This window comes from Furipterus horrens, unplaced genomic scaffold (assembly GCF_987537825.1).
Source record: "Furipterus horrens unplaced genomic scaffold, mFurHor1.1.pri manual_scaffold_1, whole genome shotgun sequence".
Lineage (NCBI taxonomy): Eukaryota > Metazoa > Chordata > Mammalia > Chiroptera > Furipteridae > Furipterus > Furipterus horrens.
The window spans coordinates 191,373,420-191,394,567 of record NW_028327171.1 but is presented as its reverse complement, the minus strand read 5'-3'; the positions used below and the strand labels follow the sequence as shown (position 1 = coordinate 191,394,567).

General features: G+C 41.8%; 1 protein-coding gene across 1 annotated transcript in view; it reads right to left on the bottom strand.

Moving 5' to 3' along the window:
* Positions 1-21,148, bottom strand: part of KIAA2012 (KIAA2012 ortholog) — a 126,825-nt gene that overhangs the window by 23,006 nt on the left and 82,671 nt on the right. Inside the window, 2 exon segments of the mRNA XM_090282695.1 lie at position 11,353; positions 12,477-12,563. Of these exon segments, the coding sequence (XP_090138821.1) occupies position 11,353; positions 12,477-12,563 (88 nt within the window).

Genomic DNA, 21,148 nt, shown 5'->3' with positions numbered 1-21,148 from the left:
ATATATATATCAAAACTTATCTAGAAAATCTTAAAAGTTATCCACAGAAGAAAAAGATTTTGTTAACTATGTTAGCTGATGCATGTTAACTAAACTTATTGTGGTAATCATTTTAGAATATATACATGTATCAAATCATGTTATATACCTTAAACTAATACAATATTATATGTCAATTATGTCTAAATAAAACTGGAAAAAACTCAAAATCATAGCAATGTTTAATATTTCAAAAAAAGACAATTGATGACTGAATAATTTTATACCCTACTAAGTAATTATACAAAATTAAAACCTAATAAAAGTGAAATTGATTGCATTAAAATCTTTGCAGAAAAATAAATTGTAATATTTAACACAAAAAAATCTAATTGTATAATTTAAATATGTGCCATTTATGTATGTCAATCATCCCTTGATAAAACTGCTGAAATCCTAACAAAATATTTATTAATACAAATAAAGTGCTTAAAACAGTGCTGGCACCTGGTAAAAACAAGTAACAAAAAATACCTAACCCATGATCATGCTACCCTCATACAACTACTGCAAATATTTTGGCATATTTACTTTCATGTACAAATTATACAGCATATATAATTTTAATATAATTTTATGTTACTAGAATTTACTGTATCATAAATATTCTTAAAAATGATTTTAATAGCACTTCATCATCTGGATGTCCTATAATTGATTAAAGCCAAACATGTAACTTTTGAAATTCAGATTGTTTCAATTTTTTTATAACTATAAAGAACTTTGCATAGCATATCCTTGAAAGGAATATTTTTTACTATTAAAAGACTTACTTTTTGTCCACATCTGTGAGTATTAAAGGATGTCTTTAAAGAACCATGCCTACTGCTGAATTGTTCCCCAGAAAATTTGTACCAATTTATAGTCCAAGGAAATGGTCATTCATTCCTTCAGTTAGCATGAAATACTTATTATATGCTGGCATTGTGTTAGGTGCTGGGAATAGTGAGTAGGACGGACATACACCCTGGTTTCAAGGAGCTTAAGAGCTCGCGGGGAAGTTGGATGTTAACACCAAACAAACCAAAAATAAAAAAATTAAAAATAAATTGAAATTCCGATTCTAATATTTAATCCCCATTTTCTCTCATTCTCTCTGAGCAATAGATTCTCCCATGAATTAACTTATTTTTCCTCAATTTTATTTAAAGGTATTTTATAATTTAAAGAAAAACTTGAAAAGAAAAATTTCACTTATCCTACCAGCATGATTCTTTTAACAATACAATTAATCCATTCTTCCGTGTTCAGTCATTGTCTTGGTGCCCTCCTTCTTGCCCCGCCCCCACTCCAAAGCCTCTTTTCAACTTGGGCTCCCGCTGCCATTCCCAAACATTAAGGGGTGATATGCACTGTCTCACATACCAACCTCCAGACTTTGGAGTGCAGACAAAAACTGTCAATGTGCGAAGTAGTTGAGGAAACCGAGAGATTAATTGAGCTGGTATCTTGGAATTTATTTTGTCTTAAGTAATATGTAATATTAACAGAACGTGGGAGCTGATTATGTATGGTCTGTTCACAGTAAGGGGAATTCTGTGAGGGTTTCTTTAAATATGGATGGCTCAGAAAAAGCAGTCTCATTGGACATTCACTGCAGCTCTTCACCGCTATTTTGAACGTTGGGACAGGGCATGATTTGACCAGCAGAGGGCGCGTTTGTATTGACCAAAAGCTGAGGTTCTGTATTAGTGTAATTTCACCATTTTGATTAGAATGGAAATCCTGTCAGTTTTGGGATGGGAACCAGAAAAGGGTGATTTGTTTTTCTCTAGTAAAATAATCTGATATTTAGGAAGTACTGAAATAAACCAAGGCACTATTTTGAATAATATTTACAACTTTTAACTGTTTAAAATAAATCTGTAAAATATTTTAAGAATGCAAAGTATAGAAAAAAATACTGCATAAATATAATATAACCCATGTACTTACCATTTAACTTTGTGAAAAATTTTAAAATGTGTCTTTCTTTTTTAAATTATATTTTATTGATTATGCTCTCATAGTTGTCCTAATTTTTTCCCCCTTTGCCCCCCTCCACCCAGCTCCCCTCACTCCCACAGGCAATCCCCACACCATTGTTCCTGTATATGGGTCAAGCTGTAAGTTCGTTGGCTACTCCATTTTCTACATGGCACTTTACATCCCCAGGGCTGTTCTATAACTATCTGTTTGTACTTCTTAATACCCTCATCTCTTCACGCATTTCCCCAAACCCACCTCCCACCTGACAACCATCAAAACATCCTCTGTTTCCATGATTTTGTCTCTGTTCTTCTTGTTTGCTTAGTTTGTTATTTAGATTCAATTGTTGACAGATATGGTGGTGGTTGTTTTTTTTTTTGCCATTTTATTGTTCATAGTTTTGATCTTTTTTTTTTAAATAAGCCCCTTTAACATTTAATATAATAATGGTTTAGCGCGTACGCCCCAACCCTCTGCGCCACCATCGAAGAGAAAGAACAGTTCTACCATGCACTGGACGAAGCGTTATCCAAGATCCCCAGAAGTAACGCTCTCTATCTCCTTGGAGACTTCAACGCAAGAGTAGGAGCCGACCACATGGCCTGGCCCACCTGCCTTGGAAACTTTGGGAGAGGAAAGATCAATGAGAATGGTCAGCGACTGCTTGAGCTTTCGTGTCACCACGGCCTGTGCGTGACAAACACATTCTTCAAGTGCAAAGAGATCCACCAGGTTTCATGGAGGCACCCCCGCTCCCGCCATTGGCACCAGCTTGACCTCGTCATCACCAGAAGAACGGATATTGGCAGCACCCTCCTCACCCGCAGCTACCACAGTGCAGACTGCGACACGGACCATGCCCTCGTGGTAAGCAATGTGCGCATAATGCCGAAGAGGTTGGACCACTCCAAGATGAAGGGTCGCCCACGCATCAACACCAGTTGTGCCAGCAACCCAGTTAAGACCCAGCAATTCATCAACAAGATGGAAGATGCACTCGGCGAGGGAGTGGCGGCAGATGACATTATCAAATCCAATTGGCCACGTCTCCGCGACATCATATACAACTCCGCCATTATTGCTTACGGGAAGAAAGAGCGGAAGAACGCTGACTGGTACGAGGCTCACTGGGAAGAAATGGAACCCGTGATCGAGGCTAAGAGGAAGGCCCTACTGGCTTACAAGGTCACGCCCACTCCCAGTACACTTCAAGCTCTACGGGCTGCCAGGAACAAAGCCCAGAAGACCGCCCGCCACTGTGCCAACACCTATTGGCTAAACCTGTGCAGAAGCATTCAGGAAGCCGCCGATATAGGCAACGCACGAGGAATGTATGAGGGTATCAAGAAGGCAACAGGCCCAATCCCCTCCAAGATCACCCCCCTTAAGTCCAAGACAGGTGAGGTCATCACTGACCAGGAACAGCAAATGCGGCGGTGGACCGAGCACTACCTCGAGCTGTATGCAACGAAGAACACTGTAACAGACACTGCTCTTAACGCCACCCCAGACCTACCAGTCATGGAGGAGCTAGACACCCCACCTACTGCGGCAGAGCTCAGCAAAGCCATCGACTGCCTCGCTTGCGGGAAAGCACCAGGAAGCGACGGAATCCCTCCAGAAATCCTAAAGAGCGGGAAACCAGTCCTGCTACAGCCGCTCCACCATCTACTCTGTCGCTGCTGGAAGGAGGGTTACATCCCCCAGGATATGAGAGATGCCAACATTATCACCATGTACAAGAACAAAGGAGACCGCAGCGACTGCTACAACTACCGGGGCATCTCTCTCCTCAGCGTCGTTGGCAAAGTATTCGCCCGGGTCGCTCTTGCCCGCCTGCAGACCCTTGCTTCCCGCGTCTACCCAGAGTCCCAGTGTGGCTTCAGAGCTGGCCGATCAACAGTGGACATGATCTTCTCCCTACGCCAGCTGCAGGAGAAGTGTCACGAGCAGCATAAACCACTCTACCTCGCCTTTATCGACCTTACGAAGGCGTTTGATCTGGTCAGTCGAAGCGGTCTCTTCAGCTTGCTACGGAAGATTGGCTGTCCACCACATCTGCTTGCTGTGGTCATGTCCTTTCACGACAACATGCACAGCACGGTGTCCTACAACGGCGCAACCTCTGAGGCCTTCCCAGTCAGCAGCGGAGTAAAGCAGGGCTGCGTCCTCGCGCCTACGCTGTTCGGAATCTTCTTCTCCATGCTCCTCCAATACGCCTTTAAGGACTGCAGCGAGGGTGTCTTCATTCACACCAGATCCGATGGCAAGCTCTACAACCTGGCCCGTCTACGAGCCAAGAACAAAGTCAAAGAGGTGCTCATCCGTGAGATGCTCTTAGCCGACAACGCAGCTTTGACATCACACTCCGAAGAGGGACTCCAGCAGCTAGTCACTTGCCTTTCCCACGCATGCAAGGAGTTCGGACTAGCCATCAGCCTGACGAAGACGAATGTTACGGCTCAAGGCACGGGGACTCCCCCATGCATCACCATCGACGGGTACACCCTGGAGGTTGTCAACGACTTCACTTACCTCGGGTCCACCATCTCGAGCTCTCTGTCAGTCGACTTGGAGGTCAACCAGAGAATCGCCAGGGCAGCCACAGTTATGGCCAGACTGAACCGGCGAGCGTGGAACAATTCCAGCCTCACTGAGAAAACCAGACTGCGCATCTACCAAGCCTGCGTACTCAGCACTCTCCTCTATGGCAGCGAGACGTGGACCACCTACGCAAGGCACGAAAGGAAACTCAACAGCTTCCACATGAGGTGCCTGTGACGCGTCCTGCATGTCGCCTGGCAGGATAAGGTCCCCAACACCGAGGTGCTGAAGCGAGCCAATATGAGCAGTTTGCATGCAGTTCTTAGCGAGAGACGCCTCAGGTGGCTCGGCCATGTCAAAAGAATGGATGCAGGCCGTATCCCCAAAGACCTCCTCTACGGCGAGCTAGCAGAAGGCAAGAGGATGACAGGGCGCCCAAAACTGCGGTTCAAAGACATCTGCAAAAAGGACATGACACAATGCTCCATCAATCTCAACACATGGGAAGTTCAAGCAGACGACCGCCTAGCCTGGAGGCTCGCGGTCAGGCAAGGTACGTCACGTGCAGAGGCTGCGCGCAACGAGGAGGCGGCCCAGAAAAGATCGAGGCGGAAGCAGCGTCAACAGCAGCAACAACAGCCATCTGCCTTCACCTGTAACAAGTGCGGCAGGGATTGTCACTCCCGAGTCGGACTGCACAGCCATTCTCGGCGGTGCAGATAGACTCTCAAGAAGCTACGCCATCGTCTCTTGAGACGGACGGCTGCCGACGACGACGATAATAATGGTTTGGTGATGATGAACTCCTTTAGTTTTTTTGTTGTCTGGGAAGCACTTTATCTGCCCTTTGATTCTAAATGATACCTTTGCTGGGTAGAGCAATCTTGGCTGTAGGTCCCTGATTTGAATGACTTTGAATATTCCTTGCCAATCTCTTCTAGCCTGCAAAATTTCTTTTGAGAGATCAGCTAACAGTCTTATGGAAACTCCCCTGTAGGTAACTAACTTCTTTCCTCTTGCTGCTTTTAAGATTCTCTCTTTATCTTTAACGGTTGGCATTTTAATTATGATGTGTCTTGGAGTATTCCTGTTCGCATCCATCTTACTAGGGACTCTCTGTGCTTCCTGGGCTTGCATGTCTATTTTCTTCACCAAATTAGGGAAATTTTCTTTCATTATTATTTCAAATAGATTTCCAATTTCTTGCTCTTTCTCCTCTCCTACTGGAACCTCTATGATATGAATATTGGACTTCTTAAAGTTTTTGCACAGGCTCCTTACACTATCCTCTTTTTTTAAAATTCTTTTTCTTCTTGTTCTGATCAGTTGTTTTTTGCTTCTTTATGTTCCAAATCATTGATTCAACTCTCAGCTTCATCCACTGTACTCTTGGTTCTCCATAAATTGTTCTTTATTTCAATCAGTGTATTCTTCATTTACGACTGGATATTTTTATGCTGTTGAGTTCCCCACTAAGTTCCTTGAGCATCCTTTAGACCAGTGTCTGATAGATTGCTTATCACCATTTCATTTAACTCATTTTCTGGAGTTTTGATCTATTCTTTCATTTGGGTCATGTTTCTTTGTCTACCCATTTTGGCAGCCTCCCTGTGTTTGTTCTATGTAGAGCTGCTTTGACTCTGTGTCTTGGTAGTGTGGCCTCCCCTATCACTCAAGCTGGGTATTCGAGATACACCCTTCATGTGGGCTGAGTATGTCTTCCTCTTGTAGATGAGCCTTGCTTGTTGTTGGCAGATCAATGGGAGGAATTTACTCAGATCACTCAACTGCTGAGACCAATTACCACAGACCTACGCTCTTCATGAAGAATCAGCTAAGCAGAGGCCAGTAAGTTGGGTGGGGCAGCATTTCTGTGGATATCTAAGAAGGGTCAAACAGTTTTAGCCAGGTTGATGGAATCTTAGATGTAGCTCCGGTCTGTTGGCTCAGTCAGGCTGGATATGATTTCTTTAATTCTGTTGTTGTCAGACTTCCGTTCAACTCAGTTTCTGATGGTTTTGAGTGATAGTTGGTCTATATTTTAGTCGTAGTTTTGTTGTGGTATGGAAAGAGCTGAGCCATGTTTACCTATACCGCCATCATGACTGGAAGTCACTTTGTGAAATCCTATTCACCATATTTGATTCACATTTTACCAAAAAAAATAAACATTTCAGAAACAGTCAAGACTTCATTCTATCACATACAATGCCATTTCCCTCACTCTCCCCCAGAGAAACATTCTCTTAAACTTGGTGTCTATCAGTTGACAGGATTCAGAATAAGCTGTTCCAAATTATGGCACATTGAATATTTTAAGCTGAAGGAACTTGAGAAATGTCCAATGAAGATCGGATTCTCTCATCTCCCTGTTATCCCCTGAAGGGGGTCAGAAAAGCCTGATGTGAGAGGTACTGTCTCTTTAGGACAGGAGCATCCTTATCTCTGAAGACAGCTCCTTCTTTCCCCATTGTTTTTATTTATTTATCCCCCACCACTGTTTTATAATGCTACTTTTGCCATATATAAATGTACTCCTCCCAACCCCCAGGTTCTTTATTCTCTTCTGTCTGTCCCTAAGCAATATTATTTAGCTTGAAAGTAATATTTGATATTTTGTTGGAGAATTCTCCCACTTTGTTTTTCTTCAAAATTGCATTGGCATTTTTGACCCTTCATTATGACTTTTGGAATCAACTTACCATATTCCACCAAAAACCCTACTGGGCCATTTTAAAAATTGGAATTGCATTGAATTTATGGATTGATTTAGGGAGAATTGTAATTTTTATGATAGTGAATCTTCTTATGTATGAACATTACACACAGGGTTGTTATATTTAAAAATTACATTTATCCTGCCTTCCTACATAAACTGCACCACTGAATAATTAAATTGTAGAAGGGGAAGAGTTTATTTTAGTAAGATTCTCCCAAGTAATAAGTGAAGAAAGAATGACAGAATTTCAACATCACTATTTTGCAACCTCTCATGAATTAATGGATTTGTAGCTGCTGTCGTCATGAGGAGATAGGCAGATATCATACCTCCTGATGGAAGAACACAATGCCCTCCATGCAGTAGACTTGCCAAAAGGAAAAACCAAATCTGAATCTGATCAAGTCTCTAGATCTAAGTACTTACCTAAAGGAAATACTATAGAAAACAGAAAAATGTGAAACTACACCATAAGGATGCAATCAGCAAAATCTCGATTGTGGGAAAGTCACAGGTCAAGTGACTTAATTTCCTAAAAATAAACTAAAAGGTAGTGGGCAGAGGAAATGGAGGGGAACTTATAAATTAAATAAGAGTGAAAGTCATATCAACCCATTGAATTAAATTCTAAAACAATTGTAACAATTGTGAAACAATGAGGACATTGAAAAAACTGATAGAATATTTAATTATATTAAAGAATAGTTCTAATTCGTAGGTGCAATAGTGATACCACTATGGTTATGTCAAAAGAGTCTTTTCTTATCTTTTAGAGATAAATACTCAAGTGTATGTGGGTAAAATGATATGACCCTGGAATTTATTTCAAAATAATATAGAAAGGAGGAAGGAGCTGGGAATGTAGGTGAACAACATTGGCCAGGAGATGGGGACATGGGATTCACTATTCTGCTTACTTTTGTGTTATGTTTGGGGTTTTCCATAATAACAATTATAGAAACAATTACATTATAAATCATGCTTTATGTTTTAAAACACAATTTTTCTCACAATTTACTTTTATTTATTGATCTATATTTAGTAATCTTGCTTATTTTTTGGTCTTTTAATGATTTGTCTTTTAATAGCTTATCTGTAGAGGCCCTCAGATTTTCTATACAAGTACAGTAATACTATTGCCTGGGAATAATGATAGTGTTATTTCCTCCTTTCTATCCTTTTATTTTTTCCTTTCTTTTGCTTTCCCTACTGTGCTGGTGTAATGTCAAAATAGAAAGAATGAGAGAGGCATCCTTATCCTAGTCCTGTCTCCAAAGAGAATGCATCTGAAGTTCTATCATTGAACTGCAATGTTTACTGCAGGTTTTTGGTAGATACTCTTTATCAAAATCAGGAAGTCCTCTTCTAGTCCTGCTTCGATAAAAAGGTGAATTTTATAAATGTATTTTTCTTTTTGTATCTACTGGAATGACCCTATGGGTTTTCCCCTTTTATGTGTGTATATATGTGAGCTTAAGAATTTAATTGGCTAATATTTTATTAGGAGTTTTACATCTCTGATCATAAATGAGATTGGTCTATAAATTTCCTTTCTTAGGTTGTCCTCGTCTCTAGTTTCAACTGCCTCAGTGTTGTTAGAAATGAGCTTTACTTCCTGGGAGGTGAAGAGAATTTTCAGGATCAAGGGGCAATAGCTATGTTCTGGGATTATGAGGACTTCCCTGGGGTTTCCATCCTGGGCTGAGTGGCGGGAGCCAGAAACATTCTTAAGGAGGCACCAATTCCCACCTGGAGGAGAATTCTGAAATACTTCCCAGAAGGAAAAATAAAGCAGTAACAGAGTGTGTAGGTCATCTAGGTTGCTAAGAACTAGCACGGTATTTTGAACCCAGTACCATGGCTCCAGTCCAGATAGCAGAGGCTGACGGTGTTCACTGACTGCGCAAGCCTCACTTGGACCAATTTGGGAAGCCAGAAGCATCGACTGACATCATGAGGTGACACTTTGTAGATTCTGGGGCAGTGGTACTGACTCGACTTGTGGGCACACACTTCTGGTCTCCCTCTTTTCTCCACAGCTTTAAGAGAAACTTTTGCAGCACTGGCTACGCCTCACTTTTTTGCACAGGTTGGGCAGTCTTTATACTTGTTTGTTCTGGAGCTGTTTACTCCTGAAGCCAGGAACTGCCCCCGAGGAAAGGCCTTGAAAATGAAACTAAATCGAACCAAACACACACAAACACTGAGTAGAGACTTGGATTACCTTGATTTTAATAATTAGCTGCAATTTTGCATAATTGTCTTGGCTTCTAGACCTCAGCTTCCTTTAGCTATAATATAAAAGAATTTCTAAGAGGGGGGATTGCCTAAGGGAGGGTAGGGGGCTTAGGGGAGGTGGACAAAGGGAGACAAAGTGGGGACAACTGTAATATGTAAACAATAAAAGACAATAAAAAATAAAAGAATTTGTAAACATTTTAAATAATCTCCCAGATTCGTGCAGGCTTAAAAAATTGCTGCCATAATTTTGTTATATTTCTGAGTTTATACCTATTTCCTAATCAGAAACATGTGAATGGGTTACAATTCTTTTAAAAAGCCAGTGGCATGGAGTTATAGAAACCTGGGTTCATATCTCAGCTCCTTCACCTACTGGCTGTCATCTTGGGTAGGTTACCTAACCCCCCCCGAACCTCATTTTCCTCATCTGTGAAAGAGGGATAATGTACATTACTTCATAAAATTTCGGAGAGAATAAAATGAGATACACTAGTACATAACCTTTCACAGAATGCAGAGGTGGATAAGGCTGCTTCGTTCAGATTGGGTCTGCTGCCCACATCTGGATTTACGTGAAAAAGGACTTATGCAGAGGACTTGATCAGTCCCCAAAGAGCAAGCTCCATCGCATAGAGACTGATTTGGAAAGTAAAGAAATCATTGTGTTAACAAGTGAGGACAAGTCTCTCCTGACAAAGTGCAATTTAGGGCTACTAAAATGAAAGACTAAGAGCTAACCTTTAGTATGCACTTACTTTGCATCAGGCACTCATAAGCACATTACATGTATTAACAACTCCTCTAGGTCACAACCACCCCATGAGATAAGTATTGTTTGTATCCCCATTTTACAGATGATGGGAAAAAAATGCCAGAGAAGTTCAGTAAGTTATTCAAGGCCACACAGTAAGTGGTGGAGCCGAGATTTGAACCCAGAGACTCAGACTTCATAATCAGTGCTCTGGATCACTGTTATGCTGCCTAAACAGTGCCCTCCAATCCCCACACCCATTATTTTTAATTAATTAATTATTTTTAGAGCAAGGGGAAGGGAGTGAGAAAGAGAGGGAGAGAAACATGTGAGTGATACATCGATCGGTTGCCTCTGAAAGGCCCCCAGCTGGGGACGTGGCCCACAACCCAGGCATGTGCTCTGATCAGGAATTGAACTAGCGACCCACTGATTCACAGGCCAGCACTCCATCCACTGAGCCACACCAGCCAGGGCGATTTTTAAAAGATTTGAAATCATTTTTAAACATTAGCACTTATCATTCAGGACAGGAAAATGCCTTCCTTAATTTTCTGCAGTGATGTTTTGCTGCATTCAAGACTGCGTGAATAACTTTTATGGAACTCACCCGCAGCCTGTCCCTCTGTCATGAGACAGGTAATGTGTTTTGACTCACTTGGTCATTGCTTAGATTTGGCCATGTTCTGCACTGCCTAAAACCCCTATTGCACTTGGCCAAGACCTTGCAGATTCATCAGTGTTCACATTCTGCACATTTGATTTATGATATGGAAGATCAGAGGATTGGAGCGTGTTTCCCTGGCTGTTGTCACTCAGTTTTGAAAATGGAGGTGGCAGAAAATCTATGTTAGCAGAAACCTTGCTTAACAGCTTGACCAAATCCAGGAATTGGGCTACTATAATATTTTATTGTCTGATATCCAGAAGCACTAAAATCTTTTAAACTGAGTATAAGATTTTTTTTTGCCTAGAATTTCAAGTGAAAGTAAAAGTAAAAGATGTACATAGAAAAAGATCAAGTTTAGGGTAAAATCGCAAATCCATGACTTCGCACATTTATCTCCAGTGATCCTATGGTCACTCTCACCCTGGGGGTCCAGATGCCATAGGGAGTCATAAGATTTCAGATTGGTAATCATTGTGATATCCAACACGAGACTAATGTTCATTAAAGGACTGTTGTACATGAATTCATTTATTCCTCAGGCAACCTCATGAGGGGAGTAATGATTTTAGCCTCGGTTGAGGGCACTGAGGCACAGAGAGGTTAAGGTAGAGGTAGTCCAACTCCAGAGCCCAGTCAGCTGTCAGATCACTGCTACTAACCTAAACAGAGCATTTTATATGAATTACAGAAAGACGTCCCAGTAGAAGGGCACCCAGGCTTGGGTGCATAGCCTATGGGGCAGAGCAGGATTTCGGCCTGTATTTGCTCCCTCTGCTGGATGCTTTTGTACCGCAAACTACAAGCACAATTCTGGCTGGTCTGCCCTGTGTCCCCTCCTTGAGAACGCAAGTCTCACACGTTTCCACTCCTGTAAGAAGCAACGAGGATAAAGACCAGCTCTGCCACATGGGCCTAACCAGTTGTAGCATCTCATGGCAGCACGCCCAGGCACCCCAAGGAAGAGCTTAGTGTCTGGTTCAGTGTCTGGGAATAAGAACTATGCCAAAAAAAAAAACACAAAAAACCCAGTTCTGGGCCCAGTATTTCCTGGAATCATCACCATTATCAAATGGAGCATCATTTTGGGAGGAAGCCACACTGAAGCAGCTCTGGCCACCTAGAGCTGCGGGCTGGGTCTCTAAAGATGCTGTTCCCCCATCTGTTGGAATATTATTCTTCTAGACAGGGAACCTCAGCTCCCTTGCCTGCATGTCTAAAGCCCCTGTGAAAGCAGGAAAAACGGAAAGGTGAAAGTGCCTGTGGGGACTTTTTGTAACATCCCCAAAGTCTTCACTCTCTTCCACCCATTTGCAGTCACTGGCAGGAAAGAAATTGTTCAGTAAGTCCACAGACATAAAAGCATATTTTTATGAGTTGGTTTGTGATACACTAAGAACACATAAGAGCTGGAACTCAGCACTTTGGTCTGTATTCTGACTTCCAACCCATGACCTGGGAGGAAATGGAAGGGTCATACCCCATTACATCTTTGAGAGGGGCAAACTTCATCAAACAATTGTCGTGATAAGAATATAAAACTCAACCCAGCTGTCTCTACCTTGGGTGTCTTGATGGTTTTCTCTGAGCGGTCCACCTGGTTCTTCATGATAGTCCAATTCATCTTCACTTTCCTATTTGGTTAACACACAACAAAAGTACATAAGACAAAATAAGTGCAAATACTCCTGTGGTCCATACCTTTTGGTAAAAGGGAATACAATTTTCTTAGTTATTTCTTCTTCGTCAACTTTTTTTAACTTAAGTGACCAAGAAGTCTGCTCCAAGTGGAAATAGCCCTAAAAAGTTAGATGGCTTAGCTACAGCATTGAGCACTGTTAGGTTCTTAGTTGTTCTCTTGTGGGAGGCTTGTCCCATTCATCTGTGCAGGCCTCAATGCCTGGCATTCATAGGTGTTAACAGGGATAGGGGTTGGGGGAGAGGGTGGTGAGTGTCAGGGAGAAGAATGTGACAGGCAAAGGCTGACTGGGGAAGGAAGCTGGGTACCTTTGTGAGAAATGCTCACAATAAAAATTGGGACACAGGACTTGAGCAGTAAAGCAAGGCCTTTATTCACAAGTCTGCAGAGCCGGGCGCACCCTCACAGCCAGGAGAATGTGCGTGCCAAGTAGACAAAGATGGCTGGTTTTATAGTCTTAGCTTCCCCACCCTGAAATTGCCACCCTAAAGTGAAATTGATTAGCTTCCTTGCCCTAACGCGATTAGCTCCTCCTCCCCTCTCCTCCTTCCCTGTTTCTCCATTACTGGTTACTCCAGAGTTACAATCTAAGGGGTTCATCTAAATGCCCCTATTGTGATTTGTAAATATGCTAATGCTGTTAACTTCCTTCTTAGAGATCCTCTAATTACATCTGCCCTTAAGACCCTTTAATTACATTTGCCCTTTGTTACTAATGATTTTCTACTGGTTTGGGAGTCACTATGTCCTTGTTTCTTACACCTCCAAGGATCTGAGGGAGGATCAGTGTAATGAGAGCAGAGACTGAGAGAAGTGGGAAGCGTGGGGAGAAATCAGACCTCCTAGGCCTTGAAGGTAAGGTAAGGACTTTGGTCTTTATCTTGGGAACACATGGAAGGCACTGAGGGTTTAAAGTGGGGGAGCAAAAGGGTGAGATTGGCCTTCTGTGAAGTCTCCAGGATTATCACATTTAATCCCCTCTTCCTTCTTTCTCTGAGTCACACAAGCTGCTTGCGATCCCACTGTGTAGAAGTCACCATAACAGTGCTTCTCAATCCTGGCTGCATATTAAAAGTCTTCACAGAGCTTTAAAAAATATGAGTCCCAGGACCTAACACCAAACATTAAAATCAGACTTTCTGGCCCTGGCTGGTGTGGCTCAATGGGTTGAGTGCCAGACTGCGAACCAAGGGGTCGCTGGTTCGATTCCCAGTCAGGGCACACACCTGGGTTGTGGGCCAAGTCCCCAGCTGGGGGTGTGCGGGAGGCAACCACACATTGATGTTTCTCTCCCTCCCTTTCTCCCTCCCTTCCCCTCTCTCTAAAAATAAATAAACAAAATCTTAAAAAAAAAGAAATCAGACTTTCTGAAGCTCAGGCATCTTTAAAGCCTCTTGGGTGATTCCAACATGCAGCCAGGATTGAGAATCACAAGTTTTTTCTAAAGTGTTGGAAGAGCAGCTCTTTAGTAGCCAGAGATGTAGCAGGTAGTCAGTGACCCAAGGAAAGCCCCAAGTGTCTGATGAAGCCAGCTCTTGGCCTTTGTCACCTTTGTCACAGCTTCTTTTCAGCTATAGAGAAGGAATCTGATGTGAAGGGTCCTGGAAGTCTCTCCTAGAAGTTCCTTTAGTGATAATCAGTTTTTCACTTTATTATCAAATATCCAAGCTGCTTTGGGAAGAGACAATTAATTATCTGCTAATTTGTTTGACATTCTCTTTTCACTTAATGGTTTTTTACCCTGCATGTTTCTCACTTGTTAACTTAGTGTTTGTAGCTGATGAGCTATTCTGACATAAAAAGGCTAGAGCAAGCAGTTAAGTAATATTTTCTTTGTTATGTACTTTTTACTTATTTTAAAACAAATCTTTTATTTAAAATTTTTTTAAAACATTTTTTTTCAGAGACTTTATTTATTTATTTGTAGAGAGAAGGGAAGGGAGGGAGAAAGAGAGGGGGAGAAACATCAATGTGTGGTTGCCCTTCTGGAGTCCCCAGCCAGGGACCTGGCCTGCAACCCAGGCATGTGCCCTGACCGGGAACTGAACCGGTGACCCCTCCCCCCGGTCCACAGGTCGGCGCTCAATCCACAGAGCCACACCAGCCAGGGCATGTTTTGTACTTCTTATTTTGGAGACAAAGCAGATTTGGCCTAATGCAATAAAAAAATAAAAATAAAAAATAAATCATTCCTGAAAAAATGGAAAGGTTTTTAAAAAATTATTGCAGGAAAAACCTGCCTTAGTCATAGTAAACTTCTAAGTTAGAAGACTAGAAAGAGGGTAAAAATTTAAAAAAGCCTGTTTATAAATCCTTTTAACCTAACAGGAAATTGGATTAAAAGAGAGAAATAAGCTTCATCCTTTGGAGGAATATTGAAGCCAAAAGGAAAAACCTTGAATCTTAACAACATGCAGCTATGAATCTTCAAGGGCAAGAAATATTCTCATTTCACAGATGGGAAGATGAGGAAGAGAGTCAGGGATTTGGAAAGAATCTTTAGGTGAGTCCCTGTTAGAAAAAGAAATAGTCTTAATTTAAAATTTTGTCTGTTAATTAGAAAAGTGTCAAAAAAGTCTATCATTTTTACATATATGAACACACATGTGAATTGACTTAAAGGCATTCATTTCAACAGATGGGAAACAACTGCAGTGTCTCATTGATGGGGACTTGTCAAATCAATTACAGTTATTCATATAAGTACAATGGAATACTATGCAACTGTTAAAAAGCATCTTTTTATGAATTAACATAGAAAGAACTCAAAGATACATTAAGTTAAAAAAGTAAGACTGTGAACAGTGTGTTTAACATATTAAAATGTGTGGGAAGTTATCTGTCTATCTGTGTATTTATCTACCTGTATTAGCTTAGGTGTGCATATTTCAAATCAGGAAGTAGCAACAGTGGTGTCCCAGGGTAAGGGAACTGAGCAGCTGAGAGACATACACTTTTAAATTAAAAAGAAAACATTTAAAACTTTTGGGTAAATTTTGGATTCAAAATTTGAATTAAAAACTTTAAGCAAAATTCTATCGGTCACTTCTAATATTAGTTACAAATGCCATGGCTAAATCAAGTGATTGAATATTTGGTGAGACTGTGAAACAAACTAAAGGACTAAAAATTCAAATCCCAGCTCTCTCGTTCTGGACAAGTCATTTGCTCATCTGCTCATTCAGCTCATGAACATTTATTGAGTGTCTGTTGTGTGCCACGCACTGTGCTAGGCATTGGGGGTACTAAGTAGAAAGACCTATTTGTAAGAAACTCACTGGCTTGAGGAAAAACAACCAGAAATCTCAACCATTGCAATGCAGTATGCTAAGTGCTGTGACAGATTATGACAGGTTTCAGCAGGACCTCACAAGAGGTGAAGCTAAATTAGGCCTGGGGAGGTTTGTTTACCAGTGGACCTGGTGCTAAGTCTTGCAAAGAAGGGGAGGTGAGGCAGTTCCCAGCAGCAGGAGCAGCATGTGCGGGTTAGCGGGTAGTTTGGTGTGTCTGCAGTGCATGGACAGTGTGAATCGGACACCGGCCAGACCCTACATGTTGCGGTTTGGAGTTTTAAAAAAATAGCATTTGTTCTATTTTTCTATTTATAAAAGAAATACATCTTTGATGCTGGGATTTAATTGGAAGGCTAATGGGGGCGTGGTAAAGAATTTCAAGCAAACCAGGGATACGACTAAGCCGTATTTAGAAAGAGCACTGGCAGTACTGGCAGCAGTGTGGTATTGTAGGCTGGGGAGGGGTGGGGGTGAGTGAGGATGGAAACAAATACTTTGTGAACACAAACTGCAGCACTAAACCAGAGAGACAGTTGGGGTGTGGATCCGGGAGCCCGACTGCCTGCACTAAGGCCCTGACTCCTGCACTCCTTGCCTTACAGATCATGCAAGCTACTTAATCTCTGAGCCTTCGTTTCTTCAACCGACAGGGGCTGGGCCAGGTGACCTTAAGTTCTCATCTGTCCTTGGAGAATCTTTCACCTGCCTTCTACCCTCATGCACAGCACCCCATCTGAGCATGTTACTTCTAGGCCCCCAGCAGGCTTTCGTAAGGAACTGTGGGAAGGAAGCTGGAGCATGGGCTGCAGGAGTCAGACATGGAGCTCCTGTCAGCTCTGAGCCAGCTGCATGACCTGTAGTTCAACAACAGGTTCTGAAGCCAGAACAAAGATGTAAAATCAAATTCTTTGCAGAACAGAATAAGTACACCTTGTCATATTAGGTATTTTAGGTTTTGTGGCTTTGAATCCCAGCTCCCTCTGCTACTAGCCTCGCCACCAGTCACCATCTCACCTCACCAATCCTCAGTTTCCTCATCTGTGCAGTGGCAATCTGCACGCTTAGCTAGAGGGGTTGGGAGGAATTAAATAAGGTTCAGCATGTGAGCAGCCTGGCTCTTACCAGGGACTGACCAATGTTATTGTCTCCTTTATAAATTGAGTTCTTTATAGATGGGAACAGTCTTTGAAAATTATTAGGTCATATAACTCTTGCCTCACTGTTGACAGGCATGTATGGAGATTCCAGTATTATTATCTCTATTTTCCCAAAGAGGAAGTGGAGTTCCAGGAGTGTTACAAGGTTACTTGGAGTCACTCCTGGTCCAATACCTAAGTATAGATAATAATCTACTTAACCCTGAGCCTCTTTCTTTTGGAAATCTAATAGATCCCATACCCTGAGTATTTTTCCTGGAAATATTATTATTCAAGTGTCCTGGAATCATTGCATCTCGAAACTAGCTTGTGATCTCTCTACAGCTGTCCTGCCAGTGGCCAAGAAAACACGTTTAAAGGACTCTAGGTACCGGGATTTCTTTCCTAAGGGGGCTGCTCCACCTCTGGACAATGTCTTAAGCCAAACATCATTGGCCTGTTACTCCTACTCATTGAAATCCATGCCGTCCCTTCCTCATATGACCATAGGATTCAGTGGCAGTGATAGTCATCCTCTGCCTGGTGGGATGCACCCACACCTGCCTGCATAAGTTAAATCTGGGGCTGGCCCCAACTGGCGGTGGGAGGGGGGTTGGGGAGCACTGCTTAAAATCTTGTAACTGATTTTAGGCAGGTTCCTTTACCTTGAGTTTGAGGGCACAAAATGACTGTGTGATGACTATAAGGTGGAGCTTTTCCCCATTCTTCACATCCTCTGGGCATAACATACCTGCCCTTTGATATCAATGTTGATCAAGTATAAGCATATTCTACTTTGTATCTAGCATTAATTGGTATTATTACTATTTTATTCCCCACTACCTAACCCTGATAATTTATTAAAGTTCTTGGGGAAAAAAAATCCTTATCCTAATTTATTTATTAATTACTATTTCATTTTCAAAAATAGATTTTTAAAAGACAGAGTTCAATTTTTATGTGAACCCAGAGGTACTCTGGATCAATCACGTTTCCCCAAATCTAAGTCTGATAAGATTATGTTCTAAAACGAGCTAATAGTGTTGCCTTCAGCATTATAAGGAAGCTCTTAAATTTGAGGAGGAGTCCACATGTAATAACTAAGAAATGAATGAGTCTCTCCCATAGCAACCTGGTCGGTCTACCTTTACTACAACATTGTACTGATAGCATTTGTTTCTCTGTTTATCTGTCTCTTAGATTATAGGCTCCTTGGGAGGCTAAGGATGGAGATGACTCATCTCTGCCTTCTCAGTACTTAGCACAGTGTCTGATACACAGAGGATGCTCAATATATGTTATCTGATGGGAACCAAACGATTATAGGGAGAGAAAGCTTTATATTGGCCCCACAGAATTCAGGTGGGAGTAGGGGGAAGGGCAGAGTCCTCTAGGGTCAGAAAAATCTTCCTGCAGCAGACTGGTTGAGTACTCAGGGATGGAATTTTCAAAAAGAAGCTGTACTGGCTGCTTAGCTAACATGGTAAGTGGTGCTTTTGATTGTACAGGACTCAGTTGGGGTCTGCAGTGAAGCTTTGTAACAGATGGTTGAAAACATGGGCTTTGGAGCTATGCTGCCTGACTTTGAACCTTGTTTCTGTTATTTACCAACTATATAATATTTGTGAAGTTCCTTAATTTTGTAATGCCTTCATTTTCTCATCTGTAAAATGAGGAGATGCTATTTACTTCTTAGATTGATTTTGTGAATTAAATGATGTCTTGCATGTAAAACTTACAACAGAGCCTTGCACAGAATACGTGTTCAGTGATGCTGCAATTGTGATTATTTGCATCTCCATCCACCTCCCCCTTTTACGCCTCAATGTTTTTGTCTTCCACCCTCATGTCCTGAAATGTGCAATACCTCTTACATGCACCATGTGAAAATGAATCAAGTGCTTTGTGGATGGGCAGGAGATACAGAAATGAAATGCGTAGAATGAGCTGGTTTCTCTATAGCTCCAGATGCTGAGGACAGTCTGCGCGTCTTCCTCTGGTTGAACTATCCTTTTCTACATAACCATGAGATTTGTGTCTTTTTGTAAGGCAATCCCTAAGAATCCAGGAGCTACCATGTGAACAAGTAGAAGGTCTACCTATGGAGAGTCGTTAACACTGAACACTCCCAAGAAAAGTTGTGTCTTTAGGGCAAGGACTGGTCTGGGAGTCAGAAAGCCTACTGTGTGCTTTGTGAGCCCCCAGTAGAAGCAGGTTAAGTTACAACTTCTGTGAGTCTTGAAAAGGGTGGTCTGGAAAGTGGGCCTTAGGGATGACAATGCCTTTCTCTCTATAATATGTTATATAATATTTGTATTATATGTATATAGTGTATGGCATATAATATAGTGTATAGTAATGACATGATGCCAAAATTGCTGAATGAAAAGTGCAACACAAAAGCATTGTGGACACTAAATACACAAAAAGTTATTGTAAAATCCCATTCTGAATTCTGCAGTTTCTAGACGCTCCATAAATATATCCTTATCTCACTTCCAGAGCAATTATCACCTTTTAACATACTATATACATTGCCTGGAGCAGGATAAAGATCCCAGTCTCTTTTGTTTGCTGATGATGTATCCGGAATACCCAGAAAGCACAGACACATAGTAGGTAGTAGATGCTCATAATGGGTTGAATGAATGAACAGTGATAATGATGATATTTCATCCCAGCAAGTACCAAGCACAATTCTTCAAGCCCTAAGGGAAGAACTAAACTGTTGCAAAATACAAAAGGCTAGTTTCATTAGTATAAGTGTTTTGGGCTAAATTGTGTTCCTTTAAAATTCATATGTTGAAGTCTACCCTCAGCGCCTCAGCATGTCACTGCATTTGGAGACAGCGTTGTTAAAGAGGTAAAATGGGGCCCTGAGAGTGGGCCGTGGTGTCCTCAGAAGAAGAGATTAGGTTACAGACACAGGGAGATGGCAATCTACAAGCCAATGAGAAAGGTCTCAGAAAAAATCAAGCCTGCCGACACCTTAATCTTGGAATTCTAGCCTCCAGAATTGTGAGAAAATAAATTTCTGTTGTTTAAGCCTCTCAGTTTATGGTGCTTTGTTACAGTAGCCCTACCAAACTAATATGCTAAGTAATAAATCAAGCAATTATTTTGAATGCTTGTAGCAAATATCTTTTGTTGCCAAGAATTGTTCTCTCTTATTCAGATTTTAAGACCCTGTTTTCCTTTTTGAGACACTTCTCCCCTCCCCACCCCTAGTCCCTGTGGCTCCAGGCTGGGCCAATCAGTGTATTCTATTCCCCTGGCCATGGTGATTCTTTTGGGCATGGGCATGTGACCCCAAGTCAGGTCAATAAGATTCAGTTCTGGAATGATCTCGAAAAGAGAAGCTGGTGGTCATCTTGCTACCATGAGGAAAGAACCTATCTAAGATGAAATGGAGGAAAGTAGAGCTCAGTCATGCAGAAAAAAGGTTTGGGGCAAAAGATGACTCTTAATCAAAGCCCCATCTTGCAGAGCTGAGACTGGGGTTGCCCAGAGAAGACGTAACACGAGGACTCTGGATTAGCTGAGGTTAGGAGCATGACACTTAAGGCCTCTGAAGTCCCTGCCAGTCTACAGCACTGGCTAAAAGCCACAAAGTATTTTGTTTCTTCTCCTCCGTTTCTGTCTTTTTTAGTCACTTCTTATCAAAGGGCTGAGATTTTTGTCCTCTAGGGTAATATGAAGGATCTGAGGTCCTTCCATGCCAAGCCTTGCTTTGTTTCTGATTGCTTTCTTTTACTCCATGGTCATTTATTTCCAGTTCTTTCAACTCTGATGGGGGCAAAGAATGGGTAGGAAGAGGACCCTAACCCAGAGGGATGTGGGCTGAAAAGAAGGATCAATTTATGAGGCAATTATTGACCACCTCCCATGTGTTAGGTGCTGTGTTAGGTGAGGCAAGAAGGAGTATTGCAAAGACGGACAAATGACATCCTCACAATAGGACCTTTCAGTACCCTTGACCAGACATGAAGCTGAGCTTGGGAGAATAGAAAACAAGATCAGACATCTGAAAGAGGATTTGCAGTTGACTTCTAAATAGTTAACTCAAGAATCAATCTTCTCTACAGTAGGAA